The sequence below is a fragment of the Budorcas taxicolor genome, chromosome 5 (assembly GCF_023091745.1).
Source record: "Budorcas taxicolor isolate Tak-1 chromosome 5, Takin1.1, whole genome shotgun sequence".
NCBI classification, from domain to species: domain Eukaryota; kingdom Metazoa; phylum Chordata; class Mammalia; order Artiodactyla; family Bovidae; genus Budorcas; species Budorcas taxicolor.
Genome location: NC_068914.1, coordinates 146,756,181 through 146,769,552, shown reverse-complemented (window position 1 = coordinate 146,769,552; position 13,372 = coordinate 146,756,181). Strand labels below are relative to the sequence as shown.

The 13,372-nt window shown below is 39.5% G+C and overlaps 1 protein-coding gene across 1 annotated transcript; it reads left to right on the top strand.

Annotated features, from left to right (window-relative positions):
* Nucleotides 1-11,719: 11,719 nt before the first annotated feature.
* Nucleotides 11,720-12,547, top strand: LOC128048247 (transmembrane emp24 domain-containing protein 7-like). Its single transcript, XM_052640630.1, is given in 2 exon segments — nucleotides 11,720-11,776; nucleotides 11,894-12,547. Coding segments are annotated over 2 exon segments (711 nt in total).
* Nucleotides 12,548-13,372: the final 825 nt, after the last annotated feature.

The window sequence follows — 13,372 nt, the reverse complement described above, 5'->3', positions numbered from 1 at the left end:
CAGGGGCACAGGTTTGATCCCTAATCTGAGAAGAAGCCACATGCTGCAGAGCAACTAAGTCCCTGCACCACATCTACTGAGCCAGTGCTCTAGAGCCCAGGAGCTGCAGCTACTGAGTCCATGTGCAGCAGCTTCTGAAGGCTGCATGCCCTGGAGCCCATGCTCCCCAATAAGAGAAGCCACTGCAATGAGAAGCCCGAGCACCACAGTTAGAAGATAGCTCCTGCTCACCACAACTAGAGAAACCCCGTGCCACAGTGAAGACTCAACACAACCAAAAATAGTAAATAAAACAGACAGCTCTGGTTGCAGGGTCTAGGCTGGAGATGGTGTGAGGATAGGGATGGGTGGCAGAGAGATGGAGGAAACAGGATGGATTTTGTAGGTACAAAATCCAGGTACAGCTGTTAGAACTTGCTGCTGGACTGGATGTAGAGGGTGAGGGCAGGAAGTGAAGGCTGACTCCTTGGCTTTTGGCCTCAACAACTGCAGGAATGGTGTTGCCCTCAGTAGAGAAAGGGGAAACTGGGTGGAGCAGATTTGGGAAGGAAAATACCAAGTTATATACGGAACACATATGATGGGAGGCAGAGATCTCTCCAAGTATAGATATCAAGAATCGATAGATGAATTGTGTATGTAAGTCTCAGGAAAAGACAGGGCTTGGTATATAAATTTCAGAGTCTTATTTATATAGATGGTGTTTAAAGCCCCAAGACTGGATATGTTTGCCTAAAAAATTCATCTAATTTCTCCCTCCCTACTGGCTCTTTTAGGCTTTCCTGGTGGCTCAGTGGTAAAGAATCACCTGCCAATGCAGGAGATGTGGGTTCAATCCCTGGTCCAGGAAGATCCCCTGGAAAAGGAAGTGGTGACCCACTCTAGTATTCTTGCCTGGGAAATCCCATGGACAGAGAAGCCTGGTGGGCTAAAGTCCATGGGGTTGCAAAAGAATCAGACACGACTGAGCAACTGAACAACAACTGGCTCTTTCATTTCATTAAATAAGCATGTGCAATTATTTCTCATGCTAAACGGGACAAAAGTGGAACCGATCCCCTGATCAATCAGCCAAACGAAATAATCTTTTCTCAGCCATGAATACCCCCACCCCCAGCCTGGCCCCTATCTCAAGAAGCCAAGCTCCTTCAGGATCCATGCTGAGTCTGATGGAGCAGGGCTTGCCTTGACCAGCAGGGGTGTTGCAGAGGACACTGACAGATGATGAGCTGCTCCCTGGTGACTGCGGGTGTTGCATGCTTGTTGGCCCTGCTTTCATTTACATGGGCTAGGAGGAAGGGGGAGAGTATTGGAACAGAGCTCGTCCACGGCCAATTGATAAGTCAGTCAGAAGAGAGCTTCACAAACCACACACAGGATTCTCAAGAAAATGTCAATAGAGCCCAAAAGGACTTCTTCAGACTAATAAACATTATTTTTTAAAAAAATTATTGAGGTATGGTTGATTTGCAATGTTGCCTTAGTTTCTGCTGTACAGCAAAGGGAATCATTTATACATATACACATATCCACTCTTTTCTTTTCCCACGTAGGTCGTTGCAGATTATCGAGTAGAGTTCCCCGTGCTATACAGTTGTTCAGTTGCTCAGTCGTGTCTGACTCTTTTGCGACCCCATGGACTGTATCCCGCCAGGCTCCTCTGTCCATGGGATTCTCCAGGCAAGAATACTGGAGTGGGTTGCCATTTCCTCCTCCTGGGGATCTTCCTGACCTAGGGCGTGCCCACATGTTTCCTACACTGGCAGGGAGATCATTAACCACGGAGCCTCCAGGGGAGCCCAAATACAGTAGGTGCTTATTACTTAACTATTTTGTATATGGTAGTGTGTACATGTCCATCCCAATCTCCCCATTTATCCTCCCCCTTTGCCCCTGGTAACCGTAAGATTAATAACACGATTTTCTAAGTAAAAATACAATAGAGAAACAAGAAGAGGACGATCACTACTGAGAACCAAACTGATGGTCTGAAAAGCAAGCAGAAACTGTAGAAAGTTATAAAAAAGCAGACATAATAATGAGGGGAAAGACAAGGGATTGGCTTGACAGATCTAGGAAACCTAATGTGTAAAACTTAGAAATTGCAAAAGAAGAATAAATGAATAAGTAAATTAAATGAATAACGAAAATTGTCCTGGGGCTCATGGCTCAATTAAAAAGCTCTTACAGGATCCTACCAACCCAACTGACGCCAGGAAGCACAATTTTTAATTAATCTTAAAAGCTATACTGAGCCATATATAAGATTAATTGAAAATTGTGCTTCCTAGCGTCAGTTGGGATGATGGTAGGAATAGCAGAGGCTGTTTGGAGACAGTTAATCGTAAGAGCAAGGCAGCCATAATCACTGTAATAGATGGCAAGGTTGGAGTGGAAATCAGGTGACCCTGACCCATAGGAAACTAGGGCAATGACTAACAGACCGTAGCGTTCCATGGAGTGAGTGGTGGATAGTCCAAGAGAGAATTGCAACAGGCTGACGTCAGTTGCTGAGATGGAAAAGCATGATCCCGTGACCAGGTTCAAGGTCTTAGTTATTGATTGAAAGGAAAGCTACTTTCTTTTGAAAGGAATCCTGCAATGCTACCACAAATACATTCAATAAATACTCTCCAAATCCTCTCTGAAGAGCCCTGTGGCCTTATATCAGAGTACTCATATACTAGGCAAAGGAGAACACCCAGATTTTCAAGGGACCTGCAATGCCGGCAGTGATCTTGCCTGGTAAGCTGACGAGTGAATGGAAGCTGGGAGTAAATGGAGTTGGGACCCAAATCTTCTTCCTAGTCGATCTAATGTGTTTCTTTCAGCATCTAGCTTTTCCTGACTAATGCAATTAGGTAATAACTAAAACCATCCTTCCCTCTAGTTTCCCAGATTGGAAACCTTCCTTCCCAACTCTCCCTCACTCCCACATCCCATCAGTTACTAAATTGTGACTGAGCCTTCCTTATTCATTGTTTGAAATGATCAGTTATGTAACTCTTGCTACAAAGACTTCATTCAATTTAACATATAATTTATGAACACAATCAAGAAATTCCTTTTAACTTCATAAGAATGCTATCAATGACATTGAAATTCTGTGCTTCCCTCTGTTTTATCTCCCTGCATTTTCCTCCGAAGTAACCACTATCCTACTTTTTATAAAATACTTTTATCACACATTTATGCTTCTCTAAACAGTAATGTGTTTATTTTAGAGTTTTCTAAAAATGATATTCTGTTGTAGTTTTCTGAGGTTAGCTTGTCTTCATTTAACACTGTATTTTGCAACCATTCTTATTTTGGTGCAAAGCTGAAGTTCACAAATATTACTCAAGTTCTTTGTTCATCCTTCTGTTGATTAATATTTTGGTTGCTTCCACTTTGGGCTATAATGAATTAATTATTGCTATAAAATATTCTTGTTGCTGCCTCCTGGTGCACATGGGCAAGAGATTTTTGAGAATATCCCAAGGAGTAGAATTATGAATGTTTAATCTATAAGATAATGCTTAATTGTTTCAAAATTGAGTGTGCCAACTTCCATTACCACCGGCAGTTTGTAAGAGTTCCCGCATACAGGGTCATCATTGCCATCTTTCTAAATTCCATATATATGTGTTAGTATACTGTATTGGTGTTTTTCTTTCTGGCTTACTTCACTCTGTATAATTGGCTCCAGTTTCATCCATCTCAACAGAACTGATTCAAATGTATTCTTTTTAATGGCTGAGTAATACTCCATTGTGTATATGTACCACAGCTTCTTATCCATTCATCTGCTGATGGACATCTAGGTTGTTTCCATGTCCTGGCTATTATAAACAGTGCTGCGATGAACATTGGGGTACATGTGTCTCTTTCAATTCTGGTTTCCTCAGTGTGTATGCCCAGCAGTGGGATTGCTGGGTCATATGGCAGTTCTATTTGCAATTTTTTAAGGAATCTCCACACTGTTTTCCATAGTGGCTGTACTAGTAAGAATCGAATCACCAGTCTATGTCTGATGCAGGATACAGCATGCTTGGGGCTGGTGCACGGGGATGACCCAGAGGGATGTTGTGGGGAGGGACGTGGGAGGGGGGTTCATGTTTGGGATCGCATGTACACCTGTGGTGGATTCATGTCAATGTATGGCAAAACCAATAGAGTATTGTAAAGTAAAATAAAGTAAAAATAAAAATTAAAAAAAAAAAGAATTCCCACTGATCTGTATTACCCCCATACTTAGTGTTGCTGGATTCCAACGTGTTCTCTAACTTGGTATTAACCCTTGTTGTTCAGTAGTTAAATGGTGTCCAACTCTTTGTGACCCCAAATGCAGCATCTTAAAGTTTTACTCAGGTTGTGCAAATGGGCTAAGTTAGTAGTCTATGGAATTTATACTAATGACTAAATTAAGAAAATCATTTTAAAAAACACATTATTTGAATTATTAAATTTAAATATTAATAGAATAAACTTATTTAAACATCCATGTGCCCACCTACGTACTTTTATATGCTCTTAATAATGACAAAGGTAATAACTTAATCTCTAAAGCAAGTATAAGTAATTTAGGATGTTTCAGTTAATCTAGGCTTTTAGAGAGAAAAATTCAAAGTCTTACATAAGGGTTAATGCCATATTTGCATTTTTATTTTACAATGTGGGAAAAATCAGAACAAAAATATACAGAAATCTTGTATGTCCAAAGTTCATATACCAATTTACTTCAATTTGAGTGAATTTGGATTAAAATTTAATTCTCATTTATTTTTGCTATTGTAACTTCTATTTTTTGATTTTAAGATCTTAGGACAAGAAGATTTTAAAATATCTTTCAATTTGCACCAATACATTTGAAGGGAATTTAGACCTGAAATCTTCTGTATTCAGTTTTATTTTCTCTTCAGCCTTTTATGGCTGATTGCCCATTAGCTTATTGTCCATTTGTATTTCTTTTGCACTTTTTTTGGGAACAGTGCGGGAACCCTGAGCTCATAAAACCAAAGTAACATTTCTTTGTTTTTATCCAAATGCCCTTTAAAGGATATTTATAAAGAATTTATTAAGAATTTGTTAGTTTATATACACATGTCCATACGTATCTAGTTTTTTCTTCTTGTCAATGTAGTATTTACTTCTAATCAAAGGATTTAAAATTCAAAGCATTTCAATGTTTCATTTGAAAAATTCTTTTCCAAGTAGAAAATCTCATCATTTTAAGATTTAGTTCTATGGGAATTCCCTGGCAGTCCAGTGGTTAGAACTTGATGCTTTCACTACCAGGGTCTGGTCTGGGTTCTATCCCTGGTTGGGGAACTTAAGATTTAAAAAATGAATTAGTCTTATGAACTATTAGTTCATAGGAGATACTAATATATTTAATATATTTGGGCAAACTGGAGTGTAGCAACGTAGACCATACTTTCATTTTCCAGCTAGAAAGTGAGTGAAAGTGAAAGTCGCTTAGTCATGTCCGACTGTGATTCTCTAGGCCAGAATACTGGAGTGGGTAGCCTTTCCCTTTTCCAGGGGATCTTCCCAACCCAGGGATCGAATCTATGTCTTCCAGTATTGCAGGCGGATTCTTTACCAGCTGAGCCACAAGTGAAGCCCAAGAATACTGGAGTGGGTATTCTATCCCTTCTCCAGGGCATGTTCTTGACCCAGGAATTGAACCGGGGTCTCCTGCATTACAGGTGGATATTTTTTTACCAGCTGAGCTATCAGGGAAGCCCTTTCAACTAGGAAACTTCTCAAAGAGCCAGTGTACTTAAAGTTTGGTTGGATATTTAGATTTTGTTCAGGTCAGGTCAGTTCAGTTCTGTAGCTCAGTCGTGTTGGACTCCAGTCCTAAAGAAAGGCAATGCCAAAGAATGCTCAAACTACTGCACAATTGCACTCATCTCACATGCTAGTAAAGTAATGCTCAAAGTTCTCCAAGCCAGGCTTCAACAGTACATGAACCGAGAACTTCCAGATGTTCAAGCTGGATTTAGAAAAGGCAGAGGAACCAGAGATCAAATTGCCAACATCTGTTGGATCACTGAAAAAGCAAGAGAGTTCCAGAAAAATATCTACTTCTGCTTTATTGACTATGCCAAAGCCTTTGACTGTGTGGACCACAACAAACTCTGAAAAAGATTTTGTTGGAAGATGTATTAATTTTCTCTTCCTGCAAAAACAAAAACAAAAACAAAAACAACACCCCAAAACTTAGTGTCTTAAAACAACAACAATGCTTGATTTCTTCTTTTTTTCTTTTTAACATATGTCTCCTCCCTCCCACCTCCCAACCCACCCCACCCCTCTAAAATCAGGTGCTCTGCGCTTGATTATTTCTCATGATCTGGGGGTTGGCAGCCCAGATAGTTCTGCTGTACTTACTTGGGTCTCTTCATGGGGCTGCCCACAGTCATCTGATGGTTCACGCAGGGCCCATGATTGTTCAGGGTGTCAAAAGGGAAGTAATAGGAATTACAAGACCTTTTATGACCAAGTCTCTGGGGCTCACACAGCCTGACTTCTGTCACCTTTTACTGGTCAAGGCAAATCATTTATTTTACAAAATTATACATGAAATGTCGATTCAAGGGTGTGAAGAAATAGACTTTGTCTCTCCATGAGAAGCGGTGACACATTACAGAGATGTAGACACAGGAAGTGTGAGTTCTTTTCTGGTTTTCAATGTAACTCATTTTTATTATGAGCCAAACTCATGAGTAAACTTTCATTATACCTTAGCTGCTTCATTTACTCCACAATAGTTTAATAGATACTATTTAGAAAAAAATAGTGCTTGAGTAAGCATGACATTTTTTGTCCCCAAATATATAGTCAGACAGTTTGGAAAAAATATGAGTAAAATTAACATTTATTATAAATCAAAACATGTCTTTTATAATTGCCAGAGATGAAACTCCAGAAAAAATAATATTATTCACGCATTGCTAGATAAAAAAAATCCAAACTAATCAGAAGAATGACATTTTAGCTATGAAAACATAATATTTAAGACAATTAAGTTTCAAGTTTGTATTCTAAATTTTTTTTACAAAGGATGAAATATAAATACAGATTTAAGATAGTAATCGCAGTTACTATCACATGTGAATCCTCAGGAAGTGTGATTTCTTTGAGGACTGTGTTACAATGATCTACCACAGTAGCCTTTGAGATTTCTTCCAGGATATATGTAGAATGCTTAATGGGCTTTCTTATATCATCCATAGCAATTGAGGCATTTCTTGGCCTTTAAATTAAAAAATATTCTAGAGACAGGCAAATGAATCTCAATCAAATTTTCCTTTAGTGGAGAATATACAAATGGGTTTTGTTCAATTTATCATTTCTTATTTTTTAAAATTGTTGCTGTTCAATTATTAAATCGTGTCCAACTCTTTGTGACTCCATGGACTGCAGCATGCCAGGTCTCCCTGTCCTTCACTGTCTCCTGGAATTTGCTCAGACTCATGTCCATTGAGCTAGTGATGCCACTAGAAAAAAATTTAAATTGAAATGGTAGTTGATTTATAATCTTTTATTAGCTTCAGGTATATTGTACAACAGAGTGATTCAATCTTTTTGCGGATTATAGTCTTTTAAAAGTTATCACAAAATAATAGCTATATTTCCCTGTGTTGTACAAGATATCCTTGCTGCTTATCTATTTAATACAGTGTAGTTTTATCTCTTAATCCAATACCCCATCTTAATTTTCTATATCTGTGATTCAGTTTCTGTTTTCAATTTACCCATTTATTTTCTCCAGAAATATATCACCACTGCAGATACTGCTTTTGAGTCCAAAGGCTGGAGTTCCCTTGCAGTCTTGAAACTGCGGTTTTCTGCTCACTGTCTTTCAATGTTCCCAGGCACTCATATAGGGAAACCAACTCCCAGTTGTTCAAACAATAGATGAAAATTATTAACGTTTGGTCACATTGGCCATTACAGGGAGTCTTGTGTTTCAAAGAAAAGAAATAGTCCAATCAGGGGGAAAATCCCTGCCCCTAATTTCAGGAAAAAATACTTAAACAGAGTGTCCTAGGATTTCTAATAAATCACACATTTATCCCACACTTTAAGGCAGTGGGGCCCTTGTCGTGAGAAAAGGCTGTCACCTAAAGTTGTGTCTTTTGTTCTCCTTTAAGTTCTATTTTGGGCTTCCGAGGTGGCTCGGTGGTAAAGAGTCCGCCTACCAGTGCAGAAGATGTGTTCGATCCCTGGGTTGGGAGATCCCCTGGAGGAGGAAGCGGTGACCCACTCCAGTATTCTGGCCTAGAGAATCTCACAGACAAAGGAGCCTGGTGGGCTACAGTCCATGGGGTTGCAAAAAAGTCGGACACAACTTAGTGACTAAAGAACAACAGCAACAAGTTCTATTAATATTCCAGTAAAAGTTTCCTAGCAGTTTGGGAACACTCACAGCTCATTCCTGCTGGGCAACTTAATCACAAATGACACAAAGAAAGAAATTATTTGTCTCAAGTTGAATAAATGTGTATCTAACTTGATAGCATCTTCAAATAATTTTGAGAAAATTCAAGAGGACAGAGCTCAGATCACTTTTCCTCTAAACTTGACTCCACAGGCTTCATCGGTTCAAAATATTTATGTGCTGATGCCACGAATGACATCTGGGAACCCCCACTGTGCAGAAAAAAACTATGACTGCACCACTGTTATATATTTGAAGTCCTCTTACATGCTGATGGTTCTCAAAGCCAAAGTAATTTCAAGTTCTTTGGACCAGGTTAAGGTAAGCACAAGTCAGACCAGCTCCAAAACTCACAGAAGAAAACTCATTTTGGAATCGTCATCTTCTGCCTTTTAATCCTTCCCAATTTAATCAACCAGTTCAAGGAACCATAGGTTAAATTAGAACCAGTTAATCTCAGTCTCTTTATTTGAATAAATGATCCAAACATAAGAAGAAAATATCACGTTTATGATCCAGTAAGAGGAAGAAAAAACCATTAGAGGGAATCCAGACCGTTTGCTAGTGCCAACCCCTAATCAACAGCAGATGGCGCCAGAGGACTTTGATAGGACCCAATAGCTTTGCTACCATCTCCAAGATTACCTTCTATTTCCCACACCATCTACCCAGGATTTCTAGGGAAGGAGTCATGGTTCAGACCATAGACTGTGGAGTCAGACTGCCTGGCTTCACAATACCGCATTTGCTAGCTGGGTGACCTTGGATGAGTCTTGAACTTGGTTTTCTTCTTTGTAGAATAGAGATGTTAAAAGCTCTATCTTGCAGGATTGCTGTGAAGATTATGTGAAGTCTTACATATAATCACAGCCAATGGCTTCTTGTATATAATAACCTTTCAAAGTGTTATTTGCTAGTGGACACACAATATAAAAGGAGGTTCCCTGGTGACTCAGAGGTTAAAGCGTTTGCCTGCAATGCGGGAGTCTAAGGTTCGATCCCTGGGTCGGGAAGATTCCCCTGGAGAAGGAAATGGCAATCCACTCCAGTATTCTTGGTTGGAGAATCCCATGGACGGAGGACGGTGGGCTACAGTCCACGGGGTCACAAAGAGCTGGACAGGACTTCACTTTCACACAATATAAAAAGAAGTTCTGTTGCTAGAGCAAAAGCATAATATTTAGGAGGGTGAGCAAAAGGGTAAATTTTGCGGAAGATTGAAATTAAGTTGCTATCAGAATAAAATTGACTGTCAGTTCTCTCTGTAAAGTGTCTTTTGTAAGCTTCTTGAAAACCAAAAAGTAAAAACCTACAGCAGACACGCAAAAGGTAGAGACTGCTAAGTCGCTTCAGTCGTGTCCGACTCTGTGAGGCCCCATAGATGGCAGCCCACCAGGCTCCCCCGTCCCTGGGATTCTCCAGGCAAGAACACTGGAGTGGGCTGCTATTTCCTTCTCCAATGCATGAAAGTGAAAAGTGAAAGTGAAGTCGCTCGGTCGCGTCCGACTCTTAGCGACCCCATGGACTACAGCCTACCAGGCTCCTCCATCCATGGGATTTTCCAGGCAAGAGTACTGGAGTGGGGTGCCATTGCCTTCTCCGAAAAGGTAGAGAGAAGGCAGAGAGAAGCACATCAAAGCACACCATCATCCAAAATTATCAATTCACGAAGGAAGGAAGGAAGGAAGTAAGGAAGCAGCAAGGAACTAAAATTTGGGGGCAAGAAACCAATAGGATGGGATTAGTAGTTCCTCAGTTCAGTTCAGTCCTTACCTATCAGTAATTATTTTAAATGTAAATGGGTTCAATTCTCCAATCAAAATAGAGTGGCTGAATGAATAAAAAAACAAAGCCCAGCTATATGTTGCTACAAGAGAGTCAGTTCACTTTTAAGGATCGATATAGGCTGATTAAATACATGGACAGTGATATTCCACGAAAATAGAAACCAAAAGAGAGCCAAGGTCCTATACTTATATCAGACAAAATAGACCTTAATTCAAAAGCTATAAAAAAGAGACAAAGATGGCTATTATGTTAGAATAAAGGGTTCAATTTATCAAGGATAATCAATCATCACTATATATATACATCCAACATCAGAACATCTAAATATAAAAGCAAGTACTAACATCTCTAAAAGGAGAAATAGATTACGCTACAGTCAGGAGGCTAAGAATAGTCAATGGGGAGAGGATAGTCTTTTCAACAGAAGGTATTGGGAAAACTGGATAACCTTGCGCAGAAGAATAAAATTGGATCCCTATCTTACTCAACACATGCATATCGACTTGAAATGTGTTAATATTAAAGACTGAAATGTAAGATCTGAATCTATAAAACCCTAAAAGAAAACGTAGAGGAAAACCCCATAACATTGGTTTAGGCAATGATTTTCTGGAAATGACACCAAAAGCAAAAATCAAGTGGGACTACCTCCAGCTGAAAAGCTTCTGCTTTTAAATGAAAATGAAAAGGCAGCCTGTGGAAGGGAGGAATATATTTTCAGACCATATATCTGACAACAGGTTATTATCCAAAATATGTGAGGAGCTAATATTATTGCATGGCAAAATAATAAATAACCTGATTAAAAGATCTGAATAGACATTTTTCCCCCACCAGAAAAAGACATACAAATAGCCAAGAGATACACAAAAGGATGCTCAACATCACTAATCATCAGGGAAATATGCATTAAATCACAGTAAGATATCATCTCGCATTGTCAGAATACCTGTCATCAAAAAATCAGGAGGTAAGTGTTGGTGAGAATTTGGAGACAAGGGACCCTTTAAGTACTTTTGGTGAAAAAGTAAACTATTGCAGCACTATGGAAAATGGTTTGGAGTTTCCTCAAAAAATAAAAGCAGAATTACCATGTGATTCAGCAATCTCACTTCTGGATATATATTTAAAGGAAATGAAATTATTATTTTGGAGAGGTATTTATAACACCATGTTCATTGCAGCATAGTTCATAATAGGCAAGACAGGGAAACAACTTGTGTGTACATCACTGGAAGAATGTTAAGGACAATATATACATGTACATAAATATATGTGTGTGCACATACACATAGAGTGGAATATTATGCAGCCATAGAAAAGGAAATCTTGCCATTTGAGACAACATGGTGGGACCTTGAGGGCATTATGCTAACGTAATAAGTCAGATCAAGAAATAAAAATAGCTTTTTTCCCACCTGTTCTCTGCTGGCTATACTTCTGCTCCCCAGGTTGTTCTGGCATCTGGGCCCTGCTCGCTCACCATATCCTGCTTTCACCATGTCCAGCAACTCACTCCGCATCTTGAATCTCTCCAAGGCTCGGAGCATCTTGGTGGTGCGTCTTCATGGTGCCACCCCAGCTGAGGCCTGGAGTGTGTAGTCAGTCAGTGCAGGCCCAGCCCTGCGTCTCCGCAGCTCCATTGAGGCCACCCCCTCACGATGCCCCGGGCAGTGCTGGGTGGCCACCATGGGCCATTGGTACTGTAGGCTGCTCCTGCTGCTGCTGTTCCTGGTGCCAGGCTCCAGCAGCGCCTCCGAGAGCACCTTTGAGCTGCCTGACAATGCCAAGCAGTGTTTCCACGAGGACATCACGCAGGGCACCAAGGGCACCCTCCAGTTCCAGGTAATCACTGGTGATCACTGTGATGTAGATTGTTGATTAGAAGATCCTGATGGTAATGGTTTGTACAAGGAGATGAAGAAACAGTATGATAACTATACCTTCACAGCCTCCAAAAACAGGACATACAAATTTTGCTTCAGCAAAGAATTTTCTACTTTTACACATGAAGCTGTATATTTTGATTTTCAAGTTGGAGAAGATCCACCTTTGCTTCCTGGTGAGAACCGAGTCAGGACTCTTACCCAGATGCAATCTGTCTATGTTTCAATTCAGGAAGCTCTGAAATCTGTCATTGACTATCAGACTCACTTCCAACTGAGAGAAGCTCAAGGCCGAAGCAGCGCTGAGGATCTAAATACAAGAGTGGTCTACTGGTTAGTAAGAGAAGCCCTCATTCTTCTAGTGGTTAGCATAGCGCAGGTGTTTCTTTTGAAAAGCTTTTTCTCAGATAAAAGAACCAGGACAACTTGTGTTGAATCTTAACTACGTTTTGAGAATTGATGCACCATTGCCACTGTAATATTGCTGTCCTCTAATTAACTTTAGGTAGGAAGAACTTAATATTGGGAACATTTTTAGAATCTTACTCATAGACTTGTGGGGTTGGGGGGGGGGGATGTACAATGCATATCCCCAAGCTGTGGAAAGGACACCTTTTTTTTTATTTGTAAAGGTAGAAAAACTTTGGGGTTTATTTTGGGCTATTCAAAAATAGTAAACACAATGATCTACACTTTTCTGGGTTGTTTCTATCTACTCTTTGCACACTAAACTTTGGTCATTTTGATACCTTTTAGCTATTTAAGAGTACTTTTCTTCCAAGTTGTGGATATTTTAAAAGCCTTTAGTTTAATGTCAACATGTGTGTGGAGGAAGAAAGTTACCTTTTAGTCGCTTATAGTAAATAAAGTTTTGTTTTTAAGAAAACCAAATGTGATTAACTGTAGCCCAAGCCCTATTCTTCACTATTTTAAATCTACCATAGAAATGTTAGTTAATATTGATAAAATTTTAAATTGACACATCACGGTTTAATTTTTTTCTCAGTAGCTTGGAAAATGTCATTTTTGTTCTTTGGGTTTATTCTATGAGCTATATAACCAGTTATGTTATTTTTTTTTCATAAAGATATTCTGACCTCATAGGAGCAAGTATGTTTCAGTAACATAATAGAGTTTACACAAACCTTAAAAGTCAGACTATTGTTAACAGGTAGAATAATTACAGAATAATTTAAGACACTACAATGGGGAGCAAATGACATGAGAAAACTTTTAGTGAGTTATCAGCACATGTTACATTTTCAGT